Source organism: Eriocheir sinensis, unplaced genomic scaffold (assembly GCF_024679095.1).
Source record: "Eriocheir sinensis breed Jianghai 21 unplaced genomic scaffold, ASM2467909v1 Scaffold407, whole genome shotgun sequence".
Taxonomy (NCBI): Eukaryota; Metazoa; Arthropoda; class Malacostraca; order Decapoda; family Varunidae; genus Eriocheir; species Eriocheir sinensis.
The window spans coordinates 160001-174063 of record NW_026111729.1 but is presented as its reverse complement, the minus strand read 5'-3'; the positions used below and the strand labels follow the sequence as shown (position 1 = coordinate 174063).

The 14063-nt window shown below is 41.8% G+C and overlaps 1 protein-coding gene across 1 annotated transcript in view; it reads left to right on the top strand.

Moving 5' to 3' along the window:
* The window catches only part of LOC126992141 (COP9 signalosome complex subunit 1-like), a 79224-nt gene that overhangs the window by 42063 nt on the left and 23098 nt on the right, over positions 1-14063 (top strand). The window contains exons 5-7 of the mRNA XM_050850798.1: positions 7365-7526; positions 13238-13321; positions 13844-13933. Coding sequence (XP_050706755.1) covers positions 7365-7526; positions 13238-13321; positions 13844-13933 — 336 coding nt within the window. The remainder of the gene's footprint in view (positions 1-7364; positions 7527-13237; positions 13322-13843; positions 13934-14063) is intronic.

Below are 14063 nucleotides of genomic sequence, written 5' to 3'. Positions count from 1 at the left end.
AATTTTTTGGGGGGGTAGTTTTCGGGGTGTTATGAAATAATCTGTTAACTGTTTCTGTCACGAATCATTAAATGATTGACTTTTTAATGCCTGTGTTACACCCGCCGCAGCCCGTAGATTCAGCTGCAAAATAGGTCGCAGATAGAGATGCTCAACTTGCTTACAGTTTCTACATTTCACTCACCGCTCACAAAGATCACAAGTGGACAAACTAGAACAAGACCAGGCAAATTAATGTTTTTTCCTGCCGTGTATTTCCACAGTGCGCTTGCGTGATGGACAGCAGAGTGATTTATTTCTGCAAGGAGGTAGTTCTTGCAACACCGGCCCACCGTCCACATGCCGCCTCCATGTCCTGTCCCGCGCTGCATATTTCCTCACCCCACACTGTGTGCCGAAAAAATTTATAAACCAAACATAACAACCTAACCTAACTAACTGGGGCTTAGCCCCTGATCCCTAACCCATAAACTGCATAATTAAGATTCGAATAGCTCCTGCATAATATATATATATATATATATATATATATATATATATATATATATATATATATATATATATATATATATATATATATATATATATATATATATATATATATATATATATATATATATATATATATAGATATATATATATATATATATATATATATATATATATATATATATATATATATATATATATATATATATAGATATATAAATGGCAAAACAATAACCTGGTGGAAAACAATTTTTAGTATTACAACACCCAAGAGAGACATGTTGAGCACCAAATACAGTAAAACCCCGATTATCCGAAAGCGGATTATCCGAAAAACCGGATTATCCGAAATTGATCTGGATAATGCAATTAATTTTTTTTTTCTATACTAAAACGTTATAAAACATCAAAAATAAATAAAAGTAACTACATATGTACTATATTAACACATTTAAAATTGATAAGAACAGTTAAAATGAATATGCTTTCTAATACGTATTGCCGAAATAGCTTGTAACGAATAGATCAATGTATTAGACAAAAAACATTAAACAAACTCACAACAACACCACGTCCGCACCTTCGCCCCAGCAAGGACGTAGGTGCGGCTAACGAACAAACTACTGCACGACTACTCTCACACCGTACTCTCAAGACAACGACACAAACACGACTCCCCTCTCCACTCCATGCCACATTCCCCTTCCAACATACGAGTTGCGCGATAATATGAGTCATCATACTGTGTCTCCACCTGCACGATGCATCAAGGTCACACTTGCAAGCTTGCACAACCATTCACAATCGCACTGCAACATTCACAATTCAGATCTGCAACGCTCACAAGTATCAACATACACTGGTCCAGACAAGGAGACACACAGACAAACATACAATAAAACATTTACATCACATGTTTTAAGCGTACTACTTTGTTTAGCGTAGCGTGTGTTTGTTTGGTTTCATTGTTTACATCGTCAGTCGCGTCACACACTTCACACTGGGCAGTCGCATCGCGTTCTACCTGTGCTTCGACCTCACTTCCAAACGAAAAAGCAAGACACAATGCCGACGATCAAACTGGCGGCGATCAAAATGTCGGCCATAAATCCGGATTATCCGAAAAATCGGCTTATCCGAAAGAGGCTTCCCCCCTTCCATTTCGGATAATCGGGGTTTTACTGTAGTGCCAAAAAAAAATTAATAATTCACTCAATGTGGCAATGATGGCGGGATAAAGGTTGCGGATATGAGGCGACCTTGGGAGCGCTGGTAGTGACGGGGTAGAGAGGACGGTGGCAGAGGGAAGATGACACACGGCACAGTCACGTCTGAACATTCTCTTGCCACTAATTATTCATTTCAGTTACAACAAACAAAATATATTACAGGAAACATCACTTTGTCAGTTTTGATAATTAACCTCTTGCACATCATTATCAAGAGGCCAGTCATTAGTCACACCAGCAATATTCTTGTCAAAGTTATGAATGTCTGGCACAAAATCTGATCCATCAGACCAGACGAATGGAGTATGCGTTGTCTCACGTCTCTGAGGCTACTGTTCTCCCTCTGCCTCCCCTTCCTCTCTCATCCCAGCTGACACCCCTTCCTCACTCAGTTCATTAGCTGAGTCTTCTCTTATACCCCCACTGTCGTTTTCCTCATCTTTCTGCCACTCTGAATCATCGGACAGTGATGATGGTGTCAGTGAGTGACTAGCTAGCTAGTAACTTTCCGCAATGTTGGAGAAGCAGCGTGTCTGTGACCTTGAGCGCCAGAAGCATGCTCACGCTTGCCACGCTTCCTCAGACCAGCTGAATCTGATGGTTGAATGCAATCTGAATCACTGTCTCTTTCAAATTTGTCTACTACAATCTTTCTCTTTACCAATACTTTCTTTTTACCCCCTCCCATGCCTCCCCCTCAGTCACGACCGCAGGAGCTATATGAGACTGGTTGGCATCAGTAGATGACATAATTCTACTCTCCATGGCTGCTAAAGAGCAACTAATATGACGATGGTGACTACATGGTGCGAAAGAGGGATGATGTTGCCACACAAGGTTCATTGGAATATACTTTGGCATCGCGGGAAATATAAATATTCACCTTGGAACATGTGTCATCTTAAGATGTCTGGCGCAGTCTAACTCATAGCATCTTGAGATGTCTGGCACAGTTTACAGGTTAATTTGTGTCAGTACGGACACTCACAAACACTTGGCTATTTCCCATTACATTTACATACTGGATTGATGCATAAGACTTTCTTGTGGTATAAATAGGTTCTTCATTTGAATGGAGATCACGAAGAGGAAAGTACATCAGGTGGGCTGAAAAAGACTACAGTAACCGAAGGATGGGGCAGCAGATAAAGGGAGGAGAGTCAGTTGGCTAGCAGAAGCTATTGTAGTTACCGGAGGCAGGTGGTTCAAAAACTATTCTTGGTCAGTCCCTGTGGATTTCTGACCGTCTGACCTTGTCTGTTATATCCGAAATCCATTATAAGCGGGTCCGTTATATCGAGGGTTTACTGTACTTATACAGTACCCTCTCGAGTTTCGCGCTCGCTTCACTCCGAAGGTATGGCGCTAAACTCGAGGATCACGAAACCTGAGGTATTGAAATCCATTTAAAAGTGCTTGTTGGTTCCAACCTGTGGAAAATAATGACTTTCCGACTTTATTCCTTTGTTATCTCAAAATACGTACCTTGTTAATAAGCAGAAAATAGGAAGTAAGAACAGTTCGTTTTTAAGCCCCAGTTGAAGGCGGCTGCCTTACAATTGGCTGGCAGTTCTGAATACACGCTTGTGATCCACGTGGTGTTGTTTGCTAAAGTAAGGGCGGTCGCTTGCAGTCACCCGTGGGACAGTTGGACAAACCTATATTTTTCTGTGTGTTATGAAATAATCTGCTAACTCTTTATTAAAAAACATTAAATCACTAATATCATGATTGACTTTTCAATGCCTGTTGTACGTAAACCGCTGCCGCTGCCGCAAAATAGCTCGCAGAGAGGTTCAACTTGTTTACTGTTTCCATATTTCCCTCACCGCTCACAAAGATCACAAGCGGACAGACTAGAACAAAACCAGGCAAATTAATACTTTTAATGCTGTGTATTCCCACAGCGCACATGCGCGGTGGACAGCAGAATGACTAATTTCAGCGGGGAGATATTTCTCGCAACACCGGCCAGTGTAGTGGACCTTCATCTTCTTCTTTTGACCTGTAACACTTTGTATCGCTTCTTAGGTCCTCCTGCTCCACATTTATACTTCACAACATGCACTTGGGGCCGCTTTCATAGTCATTTTGTTTGTTTTGATCGTTACCAATGGCGGCAGTCGCCGCTATAGTATTTCCACGTGAAACTGGCCGATGGGTAGTGGTGGCTGCGGGGTTAGCCTAGCCCCGCACTTACCAAACACACTCAACATCTCTCATTTCATCTGCAGCCGCCACTACCCCTTCGGCCAGTTTCACGTGAAATACTAAGCGGCGATCGCCGCCATTGGTAACGATCAAAACAAAGAAAGTGTCTGTGAAAACGGCCCTTAGTTACTTAACAGTGCACACTTATACACTTCATCCTGAACTTAGGTGTTTTTCTGTCCTTTTCTTTCCCTGATTTTGCTTTTCTATGCCCTTTTGCAATTTTTCACTATTACTTTTCACCGTCACTGCCATGCATTACAGGTCAAAAGAGGAAGAAGAAAAGGAAAACAACACCGGGAGATCTACAATTTTTATACTCGATAAAAAGATTTTTGGACTGTGGTTCCCCAGCACGGGGTGTTCTCTTATCTTGTTAATCAAGCAGTAAGCAAAGCAGCTCTGCCAGTCCATTTTATGAGTCTCTTGGTGGGCCATCTTCCACTGCTCCTCACTCCTCAGCCACTGCCATTGTCTGTTTGTTTACATGCAGCTGTCCGGTACCCACGTACCCATGCTCGTACTCACAACTGTTTTCCATTCATAAGGACAACCAACAACTCTCTCCCGGTTGGGCATATGGGCAACCGCGGTTGCCCATAGCCCCAATGGTTGGACACCGCCTTTTAAGGCAGCATGCATGACGCCGACGGTAGGTAGACGTGACCCATACATGTCAAAGCAATGCGAAAGTCGTGGCGGTAATGCGTGAAGGTCGTGATGGTAAGAATTTAGGACTAAGCGCTAACTCGAGGATCACGAAACTCGGATAGCGCTAAACTCGAGAGGGTACTGTAGTTTGGAAAGCAAAGATTTGTGATAGACTATATCAAAGGCATTTGATATGTCTACGGCAACAGCAAAAGTTTCACCAAAACTGCTAAGAGAGGATGACCAGGAGTCAATTAGGAAGGCAGGAAGATCACCAGTAGAACGCCCCTTGCAGAACCCATACCGGCCTTCAAAAGTTCAAAAGTGGATAGATGCATAACCCAAGAACGTCAGCAGACCCTTTTCAGGGCTTTCACGAGTCGTGACTGTGGTACGGTGGACCCAAAAAAGGGCTCGCCATAAAACACCTAATTTGAGCTAATTGTAGGTGGTGGTGGCATAGCACAACCCACCATGAATGCCCTAGGTCATTGTGGTGGGTGAGTGATCTTGAGGTGGGCTTTTTTGTCATAGGTGGTGCTGTAAGGTCATGGCATACTGAATTAGCTATCCATACAGTAATCACTTGTCAAATTCTCTATAGTAGACAACAAGCGACTCAGCTAGATGCCACGCGTCACGAGACTTAATTTTGTAACAAACACCACCCAAAAAGAATGGAGTTTGAGTAAAAGTAAATAATTTTAACGGCTTTATGGTTATGAGAGGAGTACTCTGATGTACGTTCCATGCTCTTTTCTTAGTCTCAAAATGCAGTGTAATTTTGTCGTTTCTCGGCCACTTCTCGACTTTCCCATAGCCGATTAAAGCTATAGGACGGTAGTTAGAGGGATTAGAATGGTCACCCTTCTTAGGCACAGGCTGTACGTAGGTGTACTTCCAGCAGGAAGGAAAGGTAGATGTTGACAGGCAGAGACAAAAGAGTTTGACCAGGCAAGGTGTCAGCATAGAAGTACAGTTTTTAAGGACAATAGGAGGCACTCCATCAGGTCCATAAGCCATAAGTGGGTGTGTGTGTGTGTGTGTTTGTGTATTTACCTAGTATTTACCTAGTTGTGATATACAGGAAGGGAGCTATGCTCGTGTGGTCCCATCTCTGAGTCTCAATTGGTCAAACTTTGCTTCAAACTCGTTTATGTTTCTGGATTGAACAACATCTTTGTTTAGGCTGTTCCGCTGGTAGATGCATCTATTGGGGAAGCTGTATTTCTTTACATGTTTAAAGCATTTTGTCTTTCTCAGTTTCCTTTCGTTTCCTCCAGTTGCTCTCCCATCCCATACAAACAGATCCTCTCTATCGATTTTATCTATTCCCGTCATCACTTTAAAAACTACAATCATATCACCTCTCTCTTTTCTTTCTTTTAGGGATGGTAGCCCCAACTTTTCCAATCTTTCTTGGTATGTTAAATCCACCAACCTGGGGACTACCTTGGTGGCTGCTCTCTGGATTCTTTCGATCTTGTGTATGTGCTTCTTTTTGTGTGGGGACCATTTTACTGCTGCATATTCCAGTCTTGGACGAATCATGGCTACTATCAGTTTTTTCATCATCTCTTCATCCATGTTGTGAAACGCTATTCTTATATTAGTCAACAGCTTGTATGTTTTTCCAACAATCTTGTTAATGTGTTTTTCTGATGACAGATTGTCCTGGACCAACACTCCTGTCTTTTTCCCCTTTTGCCTGATGGATATTTTCTTTTCCTATTGTGTAGTCCCATGTCAGTCATTGAGTACTGGTGCCCATTTCTGATACCATTTATTTCTTTGCATTAAATATCATTTCCCACTTCTGGCTCCACTCAAAAATTCTGTCAAGATCTTCCTGCAGCCCTTCGCAATTCTCCTGTTTTTATTTCTTTCATGATTTTTGCATCATCTTTGCTGGCATAACCGTTTGTCCCTTCCACCTCGTCGTTGATGTAAATCAGAAACATTACTGGTGCCAGTACTGAGCCCTGTGGAAATCCACTTGTTACTGCCCTCTACCTTGACATTCTGTCTTTTATTACTGTCCTCATATGTCGGTCTTTTAGGAAGTCTCTCGCCCACTCCAGGAGGCTCCCTTATAGGCCTCCTTTATCCTCCAATTTCCACAGTAGTCACTTGTGAGGCACCTTGTCGAAGGCTGTTTCTGGATCTCGGTATGCACAGTCTGCCCGGCCGTCTCTCTTGTGTCACATCAATCACCCTTGAGTAGAAGCTCAGCAAATTAGTGACACATGACTTTCCACTTCTGAATCCAAACTGGCTATCACTCAGAGTACCTACTGCTTCCAGATTTTGTGTCCATCTGTCTTTTAATTTTCTCTCGCACAGTTTAGCAACCACATTTATCATTGACACTGGTCTATAGTTGAGGGGTTCTTCCTTATTCCCCCCTCTGAATATTGGTACCACTTATTTTCCCTCATTTACCAATAAATAAAACAACAAGAATGATTAGCTACATTTTCATGCACAATAGTATTTCATTGTATTGAAGAATAATTGTTATTAGTCCCAGAGAGACACAGGTAATTTACGATAATTGAAAGAATAGTTCAAACTTCTTGGGCCCAAAGACGTAGTCAGTGGTGACACATGGTAAGGATGAATATACCCCATAGGTTCTGCTGGTGTAGGGGCTTAGATAAATTCTTCTGTTGAACAGCCTTGAGGGGTAAAATTGTGCGTGAGCATATATTATTGTTCATGTAATTAATTCACACCATGGGGGCTTATGTGGTTTCTACTCTAATTGTAATTTTTCCATTGCAGGTCAATAGCATAAAGGAATCTATTCGGCGAGGCCATGATGACTTGGGGGACCACTATTTAGATTGTGGTGACCTTTCAAATGCCCTCAAGTGTTACTCTCGTGCCAGAGATTACTGCACCTCCTTTAAGCATATTATTAATATGTGTCTTAATGTTATAAAGGTAAGCTTGAGTTGTTCCACTACAGTAACCATTGATGTCTAAGAGTTATGGGGAAGTTTTATGCAGAAGTACTACTATGCATGTATGTACAAAAGGGGTAGAAGTCTTACAGTGGGCGCAAAAATAAAGTTTACCCTATGCTTTTTTGGGTTATAAAACACGAAAATAGTTTTAAAGTTTGTTATATTGTGTCCTTATTGATACAATTAGTACTTTGTCATGTTCCCTCGAGTTTTGAGCACCTGTTCGATCCTCTTTGGCATAGATATTGCTAAATTTTCGAAGTATGAGACGTCCATTGTCACCCACATCTTCTTCAGGGCCTCCTTCAGGGGGACGATTGATGTGGGGCGCGACTTGGCTAGGTCGTTTTTCATCTTGTTCCAGGCGTTCTCAATGGGGTTTAAGTCAGGGGAGTTACCTGGCCAGTCCAAAACCTTGATGTTTTGCTCATCAAGGAATTTTTTGACTGCTCGAGACCTGTGTGCCGGGGCTCCGTCGTGCATGAAAAATTCCGTACCGTGAATTTGATATGCGGGGAGCAGGTGTTCCTTCAAAACATCGATGTAATTGGCTCCCTTCATGGTTACATTCTATGGGAGGAAGTAGAGACCTCCCCTGCCAATCTTCCCACTGAAACAGGCCCATACCATTACGCTATCTGGGTGTTTAACTGTCTTGACCGTGTAGTGAGTGTCATATCTGCTCACGGTGCTGGGCCGCCTCACCAACTTTGAGCCACCCCCGACGAGCTGAAACGTGCTCTCGTCACACCACATCACACTTTTCCATTGCTCAGGTGTCCAGTCACGGTATTTCTTGGCAAACTGCAGTCTCTTCTTCCTCATGGTGTCTGTGAGAAGCGGCTTCTTGGCAGCACGGCGGCAGGGCAGGCCTAGGTCTTTTTGCAGGCGGTGTTGTAACGTACGGACAGCGACATCTTGGAGCAGGTCTGGGTGTTTTTTCTTCAATTCTGCTGCTGTAATGGATGGATTTTGCTTCACCTCTCTCACCAACATCTTGTCAGTCCTCTCTGAAGTCTTTCTCTTGCGCCTACATCCCAGTTTGCGAGATGGTGCCTTCCCGGTAGGCAGGGACGCAGCAGACTTTTTAAGCTTGAAGAGGGACACTCTGCTGACATTTAATTTGGCAGCAACGTGCTTCATCGGCATTCCCTGCTCTATTAGGGCAAGGGCCCGGGCCTTTTCTTCCATTGTAAGCTTCTTCCGACCCATTGTGATGCTGTGGTAGTGTTTGGTTTGGTTTTGTGTTTGGCACGTGGACGGGAAAGTGAGGGCCCGTGGAGCAGTGCATCATAAGTGTGCTCTGCTTCAGCTCTGAGAGCGCACTAACTCACTCATGTGTCAGGGAGTGGTGGGTGAGGTGGAGGTGGGGGAGCACGCGTCATACCACGCTCCTCCCGCCACTCACATCGCGGGTACTTCAAATACAAAGTGGCCTTGAATTATGCGTTAACTTTATTTTTGCGTTACAGGGGTAAACTTTATTTTTGCGCGCACTGTATTGAAGCAACAAGCTTTTATTTTGGTACCTTAAAATATACGAGTCAATGAAAATCTTAGTGGATGGGTTCACATGTACACAGACTACACTAGCTAGCATCAGACAAGTAGAAATTATTAGGAAATGCCTTCATTGTGCAGTGAGCTAGTAATGGCTGGTTATGATTCCACGGTGGTTGCATAGTTATTGAACATTTACTAGAATAGAGAACTGAGAAAGGTAAAGACCACAATATTGGAAAAAGGGTAATGATGATAAAAAATATTGATTGATGTTATTTCTTGAATATTTTATGCAGATGATGGTGTTCTTTTGGCATTATTTAGTTGGACATAAATTGGCATGGCAGTTTTTTGGGTGGCTGCTTTGCGCAGTGGCAGTATCGTAACCAATGGGGTTCATCCGAGGTGCGTTTTTGCTTATGCATAGAGCTCCCTTGTTTTGGGGTATTGGGAAAAGAGCAGTACGGCTACCCTCTGACTGGGAGGGTAGCCTACCCCATCCTCACCTTCACGTGGTGCGCACCGTTAGTATACCCTGCGGGGTAGAACCAACGGGGAGGGGGGCAGCGCCCATCAGCTGTCTTGTTTTTAATCCTTTTAGCTCGGACGAGGAGCAAGTCTCCATAATACCACATCGGACTGGCCACCCATTGGGGGCTTCTAATACTTATCAAAAGTTTTAGAGGCAGGAGCAATGGCCAGAGTGCAGCAGAAGAGAAAGGGGTGCATGAGACTGGTGTCTATTAATGTGAATGGATTAGGTGATGAGGAAAAGAGGAGAGTGATGATTGAAAATTTTGTGAATGGTAAAGTGGATGTGTTGGGAGTGAGTGAAATGCATATTAGAGGAACTGGTATGAGTGATGGTAGAGAGGGTATGTGGGAGGGTGTGCCTTGCGGGGTTGTGTGGGCGGGGATAGATGAGAAGTATAGAGGCAGGAGTAAGGAAGGATGTGCTATTGTGATATCTGAAAGAGTGTGGAATGGTGTGACTGATTATGGTTGGAAGGGATCAAAAATTGTGTGGGTGAATGGAAAAGTAGGTTTAGTAAAGTATGCATGGGTGTGTATTTATGCACCAGTAAATGTGAAAAGTAAAAAAGGACTGAGAGAAAGGGAAGCTTTTTGGGAGGAAGTGAATGCATGTTTGAGGAGTTTTGTTAAAGAAAGGAAACTTATTATGATGGGAGATATGAATGCTTAAGTGGGTGATGAATGTGTGATGGATGTGGTGGGAAAATGAGAGATACCTTGAAAGAATGAAAATGGAGTGGCTGGTGGACATCTGTGCTGAGAGGGGGCTGTTCCTAGCGAACACCTTTCAGCACAAGAATGTCCATCGATACACATGGAGGAGGGGGGAAGATTATGAGCAAAAAGGATTGATTGATTATGTGCCAGTAGATGGAAGACTTAGAGAGGATATTTGTGATGTGAAGGTGGTAAGAGGAATGTTCGATGACTCTGACCATCTTGCAGTGCTGGCAAAATTAAGGCTGAAGGAAAAGTGGGTGTTTGAAAAGAAAGGTGAAGTAAAAAAGGAAATATTGAAGATAGAAAAGTTAAAGGAAAAAAATAAAAATGAGTATAAACATGAAATGGCAGGTGAAAAATGGGAAAATGTGGAAGATAGTACAGATATTGAAAAAGTTTTGGGGACATTTAAAGAAATAATGGTAACTACAACAAAAAAGTGTTTGGGACGAAAGTGGTGAGGGATGGAAAAAGAAAAGGAAATTCATGGTGGACAGAAGAGATAAGGAGGATAGTAAAAGAGAAAAGGGAACTTTTTAAGAAAACTCAAGAAAGAAATGTGGCTGAGCAAGTAAAAAGGGAAAGGAAAAAGAAATACAGAGAATGCAAAATGAAATTAAAACAAACAATAAAAGAAAGTAAGAAGAGAGTTGATGAAGACTTTGGAAAAAGAAGTGAAAAATATAAAGGAAACCGAAAATCATATTGGAGAGAAGTAAAGAATGAAAGAAATGCAAAAAATATCTCCAAGTAAAATAAATGAAGTTATGGATGAAAACGGAAAGATGTTGAAAGACGGGGAAGCTGTGAAAGAGAGATGGAGAGAATATTTCAAATACTTAGTGAATTTTAAAGATGGAAGTCCAGCAGTTATAACAGCAGTAATCTTGAGTGAAGGTAGAGGAGGAGTATATAAAGAAGAAAGTATAACATATGAAGAAGTAAATCAGGCAATAAAAAGATTAAAAAATGGAAAGGCAGCAGGAATTGATGGAATTACAGCAGAAATGTTGAAGTGTGGAGGAGATGTAGTTACTAAATGGATGGTCAAGATATGTAAAGTGGCATGGGATGGGTGAGGGGGGGGGTTGCCAGCAGACTGGACAAAAGCCATCATTGTCCCAGTTTACAAGGGGAAGGACTGGAGAGGGAAATGTGGGAGTTATAGAGGAATAGGTCTCCTGAGTATACCCGGAAAGGTATATGGAAAAGTCATAATAGAGAGGACGCAAAGACTTACAGAAGAGAAAATCAGTGAAGAACAAGGAGGCTTCAGGAAGGGAAGGGAATGTGTGGATCAGATATTTCCCTTCAGGATGGTAGTAGAAAAAATATTAGCAAAAGGATAAAAACTATACGCTGCCTTCATGGATCTAGAAAAATCTTATGACAGAGTCGATTGGCTGGTGTTGTGGGACGTTTTAAAGATATATGGTGTGGGAGGAAAAGTCCTTAATCCAATGAAGTCTTTCTATGAGGATACATCTGCATGTGTCAAAATTAGTGGAGAAACAAGTGAACATTTTGAGATAAAAGTGGGCTTGAGCCAGGGGTGTGTCATGCCACCATGGTTGTTCAATATTTATATGGATGGTGTTTTGAGAGAAATGAAGGGCAAAGTTGGGGAAGTTGGAGTAAAAATGTACGCTGAGGGAAGGAAGTGGGTGCTGAATTCAATCTTATTTGCTGATGACACAGTGCTCATTGCAGAAAATGAAAGTGACTTACAAAATTTGGCCAGTGTTTTTGATAGTGTATGTAAAAATAGAAAGCTAAAAGTAAATGTCAACAACAGTAAAGTGATGGTTCGTGAGCAGAGTAGAAGTGAGGTCGTGGATTTTGTATGCCCATATAGAGTGGGAATTGAATGTGAAAAAGAATGCAAAATAATTTTGAATGGTGAAGAAATGGAGGAGGTTAATGAGTTTAAGTACCTTGGATCAGTTATGTGTAAGCATGGTGGTACAGAAGGAGAGACAAGAGAAAGGGCATTGCAAGGAAGAAAGGTGGTAGGGTCTTTGGGACATAACATGAATGGCAGAAATGTGAGCATGGAGGTAAAGTGGGATTTGAGAAATACAGTAATAGTACCAACCCTCACATATGCAAGTGAAACGTGGGCCTGGAATGAAAGTCAGAAGTCTAGAGTGCAGGCAATGGAAATGAGTTATTTGAGGAGTGCTTGTGGTGTGAATAGAATGGATGGAATGAGTAATGAAAGTGTGTATGAGCGTTTTGGAATGTGTCACGTGGGGTGAAGGGAAGAAGTGTGGAGTGGTGGAAGAAGTGAAGGGACAGACTTTAACGTGGTTTGACCACATGGAGTGAATGGAGGAGAGTAAGATGACCAGGAGGGTGTATTTGAGTGAGATAGAGGGAGGGAATGTTAGAAGACGACCTCCAGTGAAATGGAGAGATAGGGTGCAAGAGTATGTCAGGGAGAGGGGGAAAAGATCCTTGAGAAACTTTGAGCAGGCAAGGAGGGAGTGTGGATAGAGAGATGGAAACTCTTCTGCCGTGGCCATCCCCTGGTGGGAGCTCCTAGGAGCAGGCGTCAAAGATGAATGAATGAATGAGATCACAGCGGCATGAAAATCATGTGAAGAAATAAATTATGGTAGTGTAATAAGAAGGAAATGCAAATGGGAACACTGATTTAAATGGTAATATCCTTGAAGTAGTGGCACTTCAAACACATTTTCTTTTGACAAGTGATTCATGACCAGTATGAAAGCATCCCCAAAATTATTTATTACATCAGTAAAACAGAATCCAATTGAGATATTTAGCTTACTGAAAATTACCAAAATCATAGGAGTTAACATGTATTGTAAAAAGAGGAGAGGTCCAGCATGCATGGATGCCTGAACACTAATCTGTCAAAGCCAGTCACTATCACTTTGTTCCTACAGTGGCTATCTTTCATTGCAGGTATCAATCTACCTAAACAACTGGTCCCATGTCTTGAGTTATGTAAGCAAGGCTCAAGCGACACCAGAAGTAGCAGAATCCAGGGTAAGACAAAACATTTATCAAAACTCCAGTCTTCAGTTTACTACAGAATACTTTTTTTAGACATATGATGAAGTGGGTAAAGGAATGCTGTTTCAACCATTTGTATTTACATTTTGTGTCTCTAGAACCTCTTCTTATCACTGTAAGACTATGTACTCATTATGGACAGTACGACATTCCTATACTGGAATATCATATAAAAAAATAACCTTTTCATGGCCACAGGCTGTACTGTCACAGATGGGTTGCTGGATGTGTAAATTATATCCATTTAAAATGGATTTTCTAAAGGTATAGATTTTTTTTTTTTTTTTTTTCCCCCTCCACCAAAATGAAGGAACTCGCATGGCTTATTGTTATATAGTGGGTATAGATATACAAAGTGAGTGTGGTTTGACAAATATCAGTTTGGTGCTTCCATCATTCCTTTACTCTGCCTCATATTATGTGCATTGAGATAACTAAGTATAAAAATTTTGAAAAAACTATGCAATTAGAAATAATTGAACTCTTTCCTTTCAGCCAAGCAATAATAAAGATCAATCAGCCATAATCCAGACTAAGTTAACCTGTGCCTCAGGCTTAGCACAGCTAGCAACAAGAAAGTATAAGGTAAGCTCAGTGAAAAGTCATGAAAACACAAACTACAATGGAGAAGTTACCTTACACAAAGCAGCTCCTGTAGACCTGGCACTATAGCACCAACACTGGTTTTGTGTGCATTATTGAACAGAATCAGTGT